Here is a 15,438-nt window from a genome sequence, read left to right as displayed (position 1 = left end):
CTGTAAATAACTCTTATTTTTTTTCCCTAGTTCAATAAACCTTTAGATAGTTTATTACAGGATTGGTTACAGGCATTGTCATTGATGTAAGCTCCTGGGTACCAACTGATCTGGGGTAAGTGTTGGTCTCTTGGGAATGGAAGCAACCTGAATATTGTGTGATTTTTTGGTGTGACCATTTATCACTGAGTCCAGCTTGCCTGGGTGGCAAGATAGACTGGAGAGTCTAAGGGGACTGTCTGTGACTCCATGGTAAGACTGTTACACCAGGAGTTCACATTTGTTACTGGATTGGTGAAATCTAATTATAGAACACACCACCAGTCTGCCCTGCGGTAGGCCCTCGTGAGCCGCTCTAGACAGCATGACACTCATTGCCAGGATATGTTATGAAGGTCAAAAGTATAACTAGGTTAAAAAAAGAACTAGTTAAGTTCATGGAAGATAGCTCCATCAATGGCTATTAGCCAAGATAATCAGGGACACAACCCCGTGCTCTGGATATCCCTAAGCCTCTGACTTCTAGATGCTGGGACTGGACGACAGGGGATAGATCACTCGATAATTGCCCTGTTTTATTAATTACCTCTGAAGCATCTGGCGCTGGCCACTGTCAGAAGACAGGATACCGGGCTATATGGACCATTGGTCTGACCCAGTATGGCCGTTCTTATGAGATCCTTGTGTACAAAAAGATCTATAAAAATACAAGTTACAATGTGGACGCTTGTAATTTTTGTTCTGCTCTGAGTTGTACTACTTTGAGAGAGACAATACTGAATCTATTTTTTTCACTCTAGTAAAACATAATGGCTACAGCTGTGATTACCTGCAGTATAATCCTAGTGTTTATCTATTCAGTGAAGGCAGGTAAGTTGATCAGATGGTTTCTTAATTACTTCCTCTGAAATGCGCTCTTTTCACATACATATATTAAAGTAACTTACTTCTCAGATACCTGAAAACAGCTATTTAAGAACAGAGATGTAGTAACCAGTAGTGACGCTAGTCTGAACTCTATATATTTAGGATGCGCTGTATTTTCATTATAAAATGGTGTGGCTTTTATTTGTGATCTTAAGTTGCCTTGGTGTGAAGTTTGTCAGTGCATTATGCATGCTTTCCACACCTAGGCATTTTTAAATGAGCACTGTAAAAAGTATTGAATATCCTAGATTTGACACACATTTGATATTTTCAGTGTGGAGAATTCTCAAGACTTATATTTGTACATCTTTCAGTGTCTCTGTATAATCCTACAATGTATACACGTTATTGTTCCAGATCTGGGCAGGGTTAGGCTGACAAATTATTTTACAATATCCAGGCCCCATGTATCTGTTAATTCCATGCTGCCATTGACAGCAAAGCAGCAAAAAGCTCATACAAGCAGGAGACAGAGTAGCAGAAGTTGGAAGTGACAGCCCCATAAAATTCTCCTTGTTTCCCACTCTCCCCCAATGTGCAGACTTGGAGAATGTAGAAGGACCTTTGTACCAGTATGTTGTGATCAGGTTTCTGCACGTTGGGATGGAAAAAGTCAGGTAAAGAACAATTACTGTTTCCTGGAAGCTGGCATGCGCCTCTTGCTTTCAGCATATTTCAGAGTGAGAGTTGATGCTGGCTAAACTAGTCATTTATTGCATGGGCTGATGGAACAATTGAAGACTGGACAGTACTGCTACAAAACAATGTAGGGTGAGATTTTCCAAAAGTACTCTCTATTAGCCTAACTCTACTCTCATCAAAGCCAATGGTAAGCTCCCCTTGACTTCAATGAGAGCAAAGGTAAGTTGCTATTTAGTGCTTTTGAAATTCCAACTCGGTGCGGGAAGGGAGGTGAAACAAAATATGCAATCTAAACTCAGTGTGGGGAATTCTAGATAGGCAAAATATAATTACTTAAACTGGGATTTGGCTATCACATTGAAGCTGACAATTTCTAATGATATTCTCCTAATTCCTTCACATAAAATAGTCAGATTTCAGATTGCTGGGGAACCATGTGACTTCTTTATGATTAGAATTTCACTAACAGAATTTTTGTGTATAGTTAATAGACTATCATTTAGTTTGTAGATGCTGGAGTTGCCTGTCCCACAAGAGTATTTAAGGATGAATATTGAAAACCTATTAAAGAAATAGACAATTTGTCTCCATAGTTCTATACTCATGTCTTTTTTAAATTTTGTCTCCATGTTTTTTAGAGGAATGCATGGTACACGATGTGCTGCATAGTCAAAGTTTGGTATCTGTACTGGTAGGAGAACCTCTTACTATCGATTGTTTGTTAGACAAAACACTGGCTCTTCAGCACATGAATTACAGCTTGACTTGGTATAAAAGTGGAAGAAAAATGCCTGTAACTCAAGTGAAACTTTCCAGAATACATCAGCATGGGAACTTGCTTTGGTTTATGCCTGCAATTTTAGAAGACTCAGGATCCTATGAATGTGTCATATGGTAAGAATGTGTTTTTCCTTTGGTCTGGTTTTTTACAAAAGCTACACTGCTGTAGATGTGAGCTTGAAAAAATAATAATTAAACAAGTATCTGAATTATTTTTCTGATATTAAGTCTGGGCTTAGCTTGTAATTTTCCCTTCACAAACTCTTATGGTTTATTATTAAAAACAGAGCTACTCATTTTTTGATTTACAGCAGAGCTGATTTTGATGAGGCTGTTACACTTTATTGGAAAAGAATCCCAAGTACATTCATCGCTGACACAACTTCATGATTAGAGCTGGTCAGAAAATACTAATTATTTTCTATGGAAACTTTCAAACTAAAGGAGATTATTTTTTAAAAATTTGAATTTTTTTTTTCAGAATTTTGATTTTTTTTTTTTTTTTTAAGAAAATTATTGGAAGTGAAACATTTTCATTTCGATTGGAATTTAATGGAGTTAACAGTTTTGTTTCTTGGTAATAAAATCTTTTATTTCATGTAGTTGAAAATCAGAAAATTACAAACGCTGCAAAAAGTTGTGATGAAAAACACTTTTCCTTGAAAAACTTTCAGAGGAAACACTTTCAGCCAGCCCTAGCCATGATATCATGAGGTTTGTGTCTATTCAAATATCATGATGATAGGACACAATGGCGGCAAAACCTCAGCTGGTATTAATTGCTATAGTTCCAATTACTTCAATGGAGCCAAGACAAATTGCACCAGTGGAGGATCTGCCCCAATGATTTTTTTTCCCAAGAGGTGCACCCCAGTCCTGCTGCCCAGCGTTAAAAACTCATGCCCATCCTAACCCTCTTCAGGCCTCCAGAAAACCATGTCCAACCTTAATTTTCATTTGTAATCCAGATATAGCCAGGGTCCCAGAAATCCTTCCCTGTTCTGGCCCTTGAAGAACTAAGAGCTGATCTAAATTGATGTATTCTTTCCCAGCTACAGCATTCTCCTGGGCTCCTAAAATTCAGTAATCATATTTGTTTCTTCAGCATAAGCCAGTTGCCTGGATGCTGTTTGAAGGCCAGTAGACAGGGTATGATGAAGTTCATTCATGGACATGTATTTGCACATGGGAGGTTCATACCCCAGTTCAAACAGTGTTTGTTTGCTGTGAGTTTTCAGGGATTGGAGGAATTTTTTGCTAATTAAAACACGACTAGCAAACAAATTCTCTCAGACTTTTAAAACAGTCAGTTCGTTGACAGTCTGTAGTAATTAGGCAGACCCAAAGAAAAAGACTCTGAGAGCCAGGTTCTCTGGTATAGTGCAGCAGCTGGTCTTGCACCACTAGTGGACTCTGACCCAAAAATCCTCTGGTCATAGAGCTGGCATAAGCAGCTCAAGGAAGATCACGCCAATGTAAGGACAGTTTTCTGGTGATGTAAAGCCAGTGTAGGGGCTCTTTCCTTGCTGCCAGAATAGCAGAAGAGGAAGCATAGCTAGATGACCCTTACACCACACCATCCTTTTATCCCCTTCTGTGCAGACTTAAATTAGATCAGCTTGAAGACTGCTGTAACTTGGGGTATGTCTACACTACGAAATTAGGTCGAATTTATAGAAGTCGGTTTTGTAGAAAGTGGTTTTATACAGTTCATTGTGTGTGTCCCCACACAAGTGCTCTAAGTGCATGTAGTCGGTGGAGTGCGTCCACAGTACCAAGGCAATCGTCGACTTCCAGAGCGTTGTACTGTGGATAGCTATCCCACAGTTCCCGCAGTTTCCGCCGCCCATTTGAATTCTGGGTAGAAATCCCAGTGCCTGATGGGGCTAAAACACTGTCGCTGGTGGTTCTGGGTACATATCGTCAGGCCCCCCTTCCCTCCCTCCCTTCTGTGAAAGCAAGGGCAGACAATCGTTTTGTGCCTTTTTTCTTGAGTTACCTTTGCAGATGCCATACCACGGCAAGCATGGAGCCCGCTCAGCTAACCATGACCGTATGTCTCCTGGGTGCTGGCAGACGCGGTACTGCATTGCTACACAGCAGTAGTTTATTGCCTTTTGGCAGCAGACAGTGCAGTATGACTGGTAGCCGTTGTCGACGTAGTCCTGGGTGCTATTTTAACCAACCTCGATAAGGTCAGGGGCGCCTGGGCAAACATGGGAGTGACTCAGCCAGGTCATTTCCCTTTTAAGTTTCGTCTCATGGCGATTGAGTCCTACCGGCAGTCCTAGTGCAGTGTCTTTTAATCAGCAGCCAGGAGAAGACGATGGCCAGCAGTCGTAGTGCACCGTCTTCTGCCGAGCACCCAGGAGATGACGATGGCTAGCGGTCGTACTGCACAGTCTGCTGCCAGCAAGATGTATAAAGATAGATGAAGTGGATCAAAACAAGAAATAGACCAGATTTGTTTTCTCCTCCCTCCCTCCGTGAAATCAACGGCCTGCTAAACCCAGTTTTGAGTTCTATCCTTGAGGGGGCCATTCAGTTTCTCACAAAGCCACCCCCTTTGTTGATTTTAATTCCCTGTAAGCCAACCCTGTAAGCCATGTCGTCAGTCGCCCCTCCCTCCGTCAGGGCAACGGCAGACAATCGTTCCACGCCTTTTTTCTGTGCAGATGCCATACCACGGCAAGCATGGAGCCCACTCAGATCACTTTGGCAATTAGGAGCACATTAAACACCACACGCATTATCCAGCAGTATATGCAGCACCAGAACCTGGCAAAGTGAAACCGGATGAGTAGGCGACGTCAGCGCGGTGATGAGAGTGATGAGGATGTGGACACAGACATCTCTCAAAGCACAGGCCCTGCCAATGCATGCATCATGGTGCTAATGGGGCAGGTTCATGCTGTGGAACGCCGATTCTGGGCTTGGGAAACAAGCACAGACTGGTGGGACCGCATAGTGTTGCAGGTCTGGGATGATTCCCAGTGGCTGCGAAACTTTCGCATGCATAAGGGCACTTTCATGGAACTTTGTGACGTGCTTTCCCTGCCCTGAGGCGCAAGAATACCAAGGTGAGAGCAGCCCTCACAGTTGAGAAGTGAGTGGCAATAGCCCTGTGGAAGCTTGCAACGCCAGACAGCTACTGGTCAGTCAGGAATCAATTTGGAGTGGGCAAATCTACTGTGGGGGCTGCTGTGATGCAAGTAGCCAACGCAATCAAAGATCTGCTGATATCAAGGGTAGTGACCCTGGGAAATGTGCAGGTCATAGTGGATGGCTTTGCGGCAATGGGATTCCCGAACTGTGGTGGGGCCATAGACGAAACACATATCCCTATCTTGGCACCGGAGCACCAAGCCGGCAAGTACATAAACCGCAAGGGGTACTTTTCAATAGTGCTGTAAGGACTGGTGGATCACAAGAGACGTTTCACCAACATCAACGTGGGGTGGCCGGGAAAGGTACATGACGCTCGCATCTTCAGGAACTCTGGTCTGTTTCAAAAGCTGTAGGAACGGACTTTATTCCTAGACTAGAAAATAACCATTGGGGATGTTGAAATGCCTATAGTTATCCTTGGGCACCCAGCCTACCCCTTAATGCCATGGCTCATGAAGCCGTACACAGGCACCCTGGACAGTAGTCAGGAGTTGTTCAATTACAGGCTGAGCAAGTGCAGAATGGTGGTAGAATGTGCATTTGGATGTTTAAAAGCGTGCTGGCGCAGTTTACTGACTCGCTCAGACCTCAGCGAAACCAATATTCCCACTGTTATTACTGCTTGCTGTGTGCTCCACAATATCTGTGAGAGTAAGGGGGAGACGCTTTTGGCAGGGTGGGAGGTTGAGGCAAATCGCCTGGCTGCTAGTTACGGACAGCCAGACACCAGGGCGGTTAGAAGAGCACAGGAGGGCGTGGTGCGCATCAGAGAAGCTTTAAAAACGAGTTTTGTGACTGGCCAGGCTACGGTGTTAAAGTTCTGTTTGTTTCTCCTTGATGAACCCCCCCCCACCCCTTTGTTCACTCTACTTCCCTGTAAGCTAACCACCGTCCCCTCCTCCCTTTGATCACTGCTTGCAGAGGCAATAAAGTCATTGTTGCTTCACATTCATGCATTCTTTATTAATTCATCAAACAAATAGGGGGATAACTACCAAGGTAGCCCGGGAGGGGTGGTGGAAGAGGGAAGCACCGGGAGGGGTGGTGGAGGAGGGAAGGACAAGGCCACACAGCACTTTAAAAGTTTAAAACTTATTGAATGCCAGCCTTCTGTTGCTTGGGCAATCCTCTGGGGTGGAGTGGCTGGGTGGCCAGAGGCCCCCCCCATCACGTTCTTGGGTGTCTGGGTGAGGAGGCTATGGAACTTGGGGAGGAGGGCGATTGGTTACGCAGGGGCTGTAGCGGCGGTCTGTGCTCCTGCTGTCTTTCCTGCAGCTCAACCATACGCTGGAGCATATTAGTTTGATCCTCCAGCAGCCTCAGCATTGAATCCTGCCTCCTCTCATCACGCTGCTGCCACCGTTCAGCTTCAGCCCTCTCTTCAGCCCACCACTTACTCTCTTCAGCCCGCCACCTCTCCTCCCGGTCATTTTGTGCTTTCCTGCACTCTGACATTGTCTGCCTCCACACATTCGTCTGTGCTCTGTCAATGTGGGAGGACAGCATGAGCTCAGAGAACATTTCATCACGAGTGCGGTTTTTCGCCTTCTAATCTTCGCTAGCCTCTGGGAAGGAGAAGATCCTTGAAACACATGCAGCTGGTGGAGAAAAAAAAGGGACAGCGGTATTTAAAAAATCACATTTTATAGAACAATGGGTACACTCTTTCATGATAAACCTTGCTGTTAACATTACATACATAGCACATGTGCTTTTGTGACAAGGTTGCATTTTGCCTCCCCTCAGCGCGTGGCTAGCCCCTCCCCATGGCTAACAGCAGGGAACATTTCTGTTCAGCCACAGGCAAATAGCCCAGCAGGAACGGGCATCTCTGAATGTCCCCTTAAGAAAAGCACCCTATTTCAACCAGCTGACTATGAATGATATCACTCTCCTGAGGATAACACAGAGAGATAAAGAACGGATGTTGTTTGAATGCCAGCAAATATACACTGCAATGCTTTGTTCTACAATCATTCCAGAGTACGTGCTACTGGCCTGGAGTGGTAAAGTGTCCTACCATGGTGGATGGAATAAGGCTGCCCTCCCCAAAAACCTTTTGTAAAGGCTTTGGGTGTACATCCAGGAGAGCTGCAAATGCCAGGGCAAATTAATCATTAAACATTCTTGCTTTTAAACCATGTATAGTATTTTAAAAGGTACACTCACCTGAGGTCCCTTTTCTGCCTGGTGGGTCTGGGAGGCAGCCTTGGCTGGGTTCGGGGGGTACTGGCTGCAGCTCCAGGGTGAGAAACAGTTCCTGGCTGTCAGGAAAACCGGTTTCTCCGCTTGCTTGCTGTGAGCTATCTACAACCTCATCATCATCATCTTCCTCATCCCCAAAACCTGCTTCCATGTTGCCTCCATCTCCATTGAAGGAGTCAGACAACACGGCTGGGGTAGTGGTGGCTGAACCCCCTAAAATGGCATATAGCCGCTCATAGAAGCGGCATGTTTTGGGCTCTGACCCAGAGCGGCCGTTCGCATCTCTGGTTTTCTGGTAGGCTTGCCTCAGCTCCTTAAGTTTCACGCAGCACTGCTTCGGGTCCCTGTTATGGCCTCTGTCCTTCATGCCCTGGGAGATTTTGACAAATGTTTTGGCATTTCGAAAACTGGAACGTAGTTCTGATAGCACGGATTCCTCTCCCCGTACAGCGATCAGATCCCGTACCTCTCATTCGGTCCATGCTGGAGCTCTTTTGCGATTCTGGGACTCCATCATGGTCACCTCTGCTGATGAGCTCTGCATGGTCACCTCTGCTGATGAGCTCTGCATGGTCACCTGCAGGTTGCCACGCTGGCCAAACAGGAAATTGAAATTCAAAAGTTCGCAGGCCTTTTCCTGTCTACCTGGCCAGTGCATCTGAGTTGAGAGTGCTGTCCAGAGCGGTCACAATGGAGCACTCTGGGATAGCTCACGGAGGCCAATACCGTCTAATTGTGTCCACAGTACCCCAAATTTGACCCAGCAAGGCCGGTTTCAGCGCTAATCCCTTTGTTGGGGGTGGAGTAAGGAAATCGATTTTAAGAGCCCTTTAAGTCGAAAAAAGGGCTTTGTCGTGTGGACGGGTGCAGGGTTAAATCGATTTAACGCTGCTAAATTCGACCTCAACTCCTAGTGTAGACCAGGGCTTGGAAGGGGGATTGGCAGTGCACCAGATTTGGAGGAGTGCAACGGCAAGCTTTACGCCACGTATGTGTACGTGCTGATCTGCATTCTGTGCAGTTTAGTTGCTTCTCAGGATCTGTCTCTTAATTTGTTCATAGATACAGGTAACATTTTGTGCAATGTCATACCTGACCACGTTGTCTTCTCTTCTCTTCTCTTTTTTTTTTTTTTTTGGTAATCGTATGGGCTTTGTGGATTAAGGAATGAATGAAGGAATTGATGCTAGGGAAAGTAGAGCTGGTAGGGGGAGTGGGGTAGGAAATTCTTGTTACAGGACCCTCTGACAGTCAATGTGCTAGACAGCAATGGATTTGCTTCTGGGGGGAACTATGTTCCCAACTTTCCGGCCTGATGTTAAAGCTTCATTAGAACTGGCCAAAGAGAAAGGGCAGTAGGTATGAAAAGGATATAAATATGAAAAATATTAGAACTGTAATTCACCTGTTTTATTTTCATTACAGGAATTTAACAAGCTGCAAAAAAATATATTTCAATGTAATCGTTTTCAAAAATACTGCTGGTTTGTGTTTTAATGGGGATTTTTTCTATGCTCAAGAGATAACAGCATCATCAAATGAAAAGATTGTGTGTCCTCATCTAGACTGTTTCAGAGATGAGAAAAATACTTTACCCATTCACTGGTATAAGGTATAAGACCATGTGGGGTCTGTCTCCTATTTCATTTTCAGCCATTGTTTTGTGTCTTAACTGATGATTAGAATTGGTAATGGAGGGTGGGAAGAAAGAATAGATCATATGACTTTTTTTTTCTGTGACACGGGATGTACATGTGAGGAGACTTTTGTGTCATGGTGAAATTACTATAATAAAGTGTAGATAAGCATGTCTATTTTAGCTGCCCACATGACACGCAAGGGGCCTATTGTTTTGAAGGTGATTTCATCTTCCCCTTCCCTCATATCGAACAAAAAAAGGGGACCTTAACAACATATATACGTAGTTACATAATAGGGTGATTGTGTTCTTGAAGAGGCTGGCCTGATGTGTAGCCAGACTTCAGTGTGAGTTGAGGATGCTGAGCCCATTGCAGCACTGAGTCCTGTCTTGGTAGACCCCTGTGGCTGTGCGGAGCTCACTGCAGAATCAGACCCTAAATGAGTACCTGCTGTGCACAAATGACTTAAATTCTGCCTATGGTGTATTAGGAGGAAAATAGGGAAAAAAAACCCTCGGTGATGTTTTAGTTTTAACTGGGGCTGTCAAGCGATTAAAAAAGTTAATTGCGATTAATCACACTGTTAATCAAAGAATAACATTTATTTAAATATTTTTGGATATTTTCTACATTTTCAAATATATTGATTTTAATTACACAGAATACAAAATGTACAGTGCTCACTTTATATTTTTTATTACAAATGTTTGCACTGTAAAAACCAAAAGAAATAGTATTTTTCAATTCACCTAATACAAGTACTGTAGTGCAATCTCTTTATCATGAAAGTTGAACTTACAAATATAGATTTTTTTGTTACACAACTGCACTCAAAAACAAAACAAATGTAAAACTTCAAAGCCTACAAGTCCACTCAGTTCTACTTCTTATTCAGCCAATCGCTAAGACAAACAAGTTTGTTTACACTTACAGGAGATAATGCTGCCCTTTTCTTGTTTACAATGTTACCAGAAAGTGAGAACAGACATTTATTTGCATGGCAGTTTTGTAGCTGGCATTGCAAGGTGTTTACGTGTCAGATGTGCTAAAGAGTCATAGTCCCTTCATGCTTCAACCACCATTCCAGGGGACATGCGTCCATGCTGATGACTGGTTCTGCTTGATAACAATCCAAAACAGTGTGGACCGACGTATGTTCATTTTCATTGTCTGAGTCAGATGCCACCAGCAGAAGGTTGATTTTTCTTTTTTTGGTGGTTTGGGTTCTGTAGTTTCCGCATCGGAGTGTTGCTCTTTTAAAACTTCTGAAAGCACTTCCGATTCTTAAACCTCGGGTCGAGTGCTGTAGCTATCTTTAGAAATATCACATTGGTACCTTCTTTGCATTTTGTTAAATCTGCAGTGAAAGTGTTCTTAAAATGAACAACATGTTCTGGGTCATCATCCGAGACTGCTATAACGTGAAATATATGCAGAATGCATGTAAAACAGAGCAGGAGACATACAATTCTCCCCACAAGGAGGTCAGTCACAAATTTAATTAACACATTTTTTTTTAAATGAGCATCATCAGCATAGAAGCAGTCCTCTGGAATGGTGGCTGAAACATGAAGGGACATACAAATGTTTAGAGTATTTGGCACGTAAATACCTTGCAATACTGGCTACAAAAGTGCCATGCAAATAAATATCTGTTCTCATTTTCTGGTAACATTGTAAATAAGAAGAGAGCAGCATTATCTCCTGTAAGTGTAAACAAACTAGTTTGTCTTAGCGATTGGCTGAACAAGAAGTAGGACTGAGTGGACTTGTAGACTTTGAAGTTTTACATTTGTTTTGTTTTTGAGTGCAGTTGTGTAACAAAAAAAATCTACATTTGTAAGTTCAACTTTCATGACAAAGAGATTGCACTATGTACTTGTTTGAGGTGAACTGAAAAATACTGTTTCTTTTGTTCATAATTTTTACAATGCAAATATTTGTAATAAAAATAATATACACTTTGATTTCAATTACAACACAGAATACAATATATATGAAAATGTAGAGAAACATCCAAAATATTTAATAAATTTTAATTGGTAGTCTATTGTTTAACAGTGCAATTAAAACTGCAATTGTGATTATTTTTTTTAATCTCGATTAATTTTTTTGAGTTAATTGCATGAGTTAACTGTGATTAATCGACAACCCTAGTTTCAACATAAAATTCATATTGAACCTAACTGGTGAAATTACCTTGCCCCATTCCATGGGAAGGAATATTTGAATTGGATATTTTTTTGAGTACTGTATTCTTATTCTCTGTCTGTGATTTAACAGAGCACTTTCTGTTGTGTTTAGGAATGTAATCTGATTGACAATGAAAGATTTCTAAATTGGAATGAAGATCTCATAATAATTAGTGTGAATGTAAATGATTCAGGAAATTACATATGCAAAAGGACATATAATTATATGGGAAAAGAATATAATATTTCACGAAACATTTATGTAACTGTTATAGGTAAGTCTTGTTTTTATTCTTCAGTGCATTTGTAGAGTTCAATGTTACTTTTTTTGCAAATCCAGAAGTTTTGGTCAATTCATTGGTTAGTGTGGATTCAAAGGAATACCAAATTTGACCACTAAGATATCATTTGTTAGTAATTCTTATATAACTTTAAATTTAAGGGAGATCTAGAAGACTGAAAAACACTATTAATATTATTTTTGTTTGTTTGTATTACAATAAAATAAATAGAGACTCCAGTCAGGATTTGGGGTCCAGTTGTGCTAGGAGCTGTACAAACACACAGGAAAACACAGGCCTTGTCTGGATTAGTTTACAATATAAGGGCCTGTTCTAAACTGGGGATGGATGTACTGGTGTAACAGCGCTGGTACTATATATTGAAGCAAACTCCAGGAGGAATGCACTTCCCTGGTGTAAAATGAGGCTTGCACTAGTGTGACTTACCATGATTTGAAACTGGGAGCATTTATATTGGTGCCACAGCACTAATGCAAACCCCCCAGCGCAAGCAGTTTTACACTGGTAAAGTGCATCTACGCGAGGGCTTGCATCAGTGCAGCTGGACCAGTACAAATACTCTCAACATAGACAGGTCCTGATTTTAAGACCGGATGTGACAGTTGGGTTTAAGAAACAGTTGGAGGAAGGAAAATTGCAACAGGGATAAGATCTGGTGGTCTAGCTAGTGCTCAATTTGATTGGCTAAATAATCCCCAGCTGAGGAGAGGAAAAGACTCTAAAGCCACCTTCCCACTCCCTTGATTCTGGGGATGAAAAAGCCCCTGTCCCAGGTGACCACTCCACCATGTACTCTGGCCCACCTTTCCCTTGCCCAGGTGCTGCCCGCACAGAGTAAGGTGGGAGTGCATGGTGCAGAGTTAGCTTTGCCAGTTTTATGCCAGGACAATTTCTAACTGCTCTTTAAGAGCAGATTTTGGGCTGCCTTGGCCCTCAAAGCAGCACAAATGACCAAGACAGCAGCTGAAGATCTGGCTGGATGAGTTAGATTCATTTTTCTGTATGATCCCCTTTTCCTACTTTGCTGATTTGTGTTTTTATTTCTCCCCTTCTTAAAATTAAATACATCTTTATTCTTGTTCTTAAAACCTATTTTTGTAGCCATTACCTTTTCCACATTCTTAAAGTGCTGTATTCACTGCACTTGACAGTTTTTCTAATAGTATTTAAACTGCTGCTTTCTCCAGTGTTTTCATTAGGTTATTTTTAATAATCACCACCTTTGTTTATTTACCCCTATATTTTTAAAGCTACTGCCTTTACTTATTTAGTATATTAATTTAAATAAAAAAACACAGTCAAAGTAACTCGTCCCATTACTTGGCTACTTCTCATCCACTGCCCCTGCCCGTCACTGCTGTTTCCTAGTCAACAAAGTGTCTTTTAGGAGCACAGAATAGCCGCAGCCAATAAAAGCAGTAGGCACTGAAAGTCAGTGATTGCTGCTTGAAACCTGAATGTCCCAGGGAAGTAGAGGAACATGGTAAGGAGCAGGGATGTTGGAGGGACTATGCTGTGGATCAGGATGAAGGGGGAAGTGTATAGGGGCAGCCGGGGCATGGGGAGGGATGGGGGTGCTAAAGGGACATTGGAAGAGGAGTGCAGCTCTGTGGGTGGCTGGGGAGGGGGTGAAAGTTGGTTGGGAGAAGATGAGCATGAGAGATACTAGGTCTCTGCAGAGGGACATAATATATGTCAGCCGATAGCTATCCATGTGAATAACTCAGTGTTGACACATGTTAAAAATACACCTAGAAAGTTCCACACACAACACTTAATTAACTTTAAGTTAAGGTTACCAGACTGTGCATCCCATCAACTCAAACTGCAAAAAAACAAAGAAATAAGCAGTTAGGACATTCAACCCTATATGCTCCAGTCATCAGTTGCCCTTCTGAACCTCAGCTACCTCTCTCCACCCTCACTCTGACCAATCGATGTGCATCCTTAATTTCAACCATAAATATAATGCACCATCACATCTCAGTTTTGTAATTTCTATATAAAAATGACTGCCAGATTTAGAACAGTCATTAACACAGATCACCAACTCACATCACTCTTCCTAAACATTATAGACAACTAATCTCACAGCCACCTTTGGCAATTTGATTCTCTCCTTTACTTCCTTACACATATCATTGCAAAGCCACACCAGAGCTACATGGAATGTAACATCTGAAAGCCACAGACAGTAACTCTGTATTAATCATCAAAACAGCTGAACTTACAGGGATGAAGTTGAGGCTGCACATTTGTTCAAGATGGAGATACGTGGCTTGTGAAAGGGAGGCTGAGAAGGGGAACTTATGAGTGGAATGTGAATTGGGTGTTTAAATGACTTAATAGCTTATTTCCTCTGGGTTTTTTTTAATGGTCGGAGTTGGTGAGAGATGCAGTCTAGCAACCTTAACTTGCTGTATTTGGTGTTTTTTCTTACTCATAACTCCATGAGCTGGGGATATGAAGATGTGAGAATCTCTGCCGTCTTTTTGCACAAAAATATGTTTCTAACACTCATGAATGCAGAGAAGAACATGAAGATTCGACCCTAATGCACCCTGAAGGTCGCCAAAACAGAAGGCAAATAAAAAGAACTCAAAAAAAAAATTTTTTTTTTTAAATATCATTTTTAAGCCAATCTCTCAGTTATTTTGGTGCATTGCTTTTGAACACTTGGGTTGACAATTTGGTAAGACTGAGTTTACTTAATCCGGGAATCCGGGGGGGGGGGGGATACGTATAATAATGCTATCATTTGTAAAGCATTCTGGGATCCTTCAGGGCACAAAAAGACATGTAGTTACATGTGAAATAGTGAACAGGGACATATGTGTCAGCTGATAGCCTTCCATGTGAATAGAGTCCACTTATTAGCAGCACCTCTGTTTTCAGCAAAAAGTTGCTGTTGTTAGACAATTGCCAGTAAGTGGAAGAAGGTTGCAGGGCTGCAGCCAGGGATGGAAGCGCTGTACGTGCTGATCCTGGGCCCCAGAATAGGCCGCAGGTAGGGCAGCCGTGGGGAAGAGGGCTGCTGCCTGGATGCTGGGGCTTTCCATAGGAAGCGAGGGCACTGGGGGCCTGAACGGTACCTCTCTGTGAGCTCTCCAGGCTGCATCCTGCCCTGGCACTGGGGGCCCAGGCTCAGCACATCCCAGCATCCCCATGATCTGTGGCAAGCCCTGGCTGCAGCCAGGTGTGCAGGACTGCAGCCAGGGAAGGAAGCACTGGGGCATGCTGAGCCTGGTCCCCTTGTTCCAGGACAAAACACAGCCTGGAGAACGCAGGGAGAGGTGCCATGCAGTGCTTGGTGCCATGCCCAGTGCTTCCTTCCCTCTCTGCAGCCCTAGAGGGAAGCTCTTGGACATACTGAGCACTAGCTGCAGACAGGTTTGTGAGGCTTCCACTCACAAAGACAGGATAGTGGGTCACTGGATGGACTGTTGGTCTGATCCAGTGTGGCCATTCTTATATTCTTCGGCAGCCTGGAAGGAGGCACTGGGACAGACCGAGCACCAGCCGCCGGTAGGTTGAGGGCCTACAGCTGGGGAAGACACATCCCAGTCCTTCCTACCATGGCTG

General features: G+C 43.0%; 1 protein-coding gene across 3 annotated transcripts in view; it reads left to right on the top strand.

The window, feature by feature from the left end:
* LOC102945219 (interleukin-1 receptor-like 2) overlaps window positions 1-15,438 on the top strand; it is a 47,163-nt gene that overhangs the window by 13,684 nt on the left and 18,041 nt on the right. Inside the window, exons 1-5 of one of the 3 annotated variants that reach the window (XM_027831096.3) lie at window positions 19-115; window positions 801-870; window positions 2,208-2,463; window positions 9,148-9,334; window positions 11,667-11,829. In XM_027831096.3, the coding sequence (XP_027686897.2) occupies window positions 810-870; window positions 2,208-2,463; window positions 9,148-9,334; window positions 11,667-11,829 (667 nt within the window). In that variant the 5' untranslated portion in view covers window positions 19-115; window positions 801-809. Of the gene's footprint in view, window positions 1-18; window positions 116-798; window positions 871-1,468; window positions 1,545-2,207; window positions 2,464-9,147; window positions 9,335-11,666; window positions 11,830-15,438 lie in introns of those variants that run through there. The other 2 variants (XM_027831097.3, XM_043536762.1) reach the window with 2 other exon arrangements.

The sequence above is a fragment of the Chelonia mydas genome, chromosome 1 (assembly GCF_015237465.2).
Source record: "Chelonia mydas isolate rCheMyd1 chromosome 1, rCheMyd1.pri.v2, whole genome shotgun sequence".
Taxonomy (NCBI): domain Eukaryota; kingdom Metazoa; phylum Chordata; order Testudines; family Cheloniidae; genus Chelonia; species Chelonia mydas.
The sequence above is the reverse complement of the archived record's forward strand: the minus strand, read 5'-3'. Positions and strand labels throughout refer to the sequence as shown.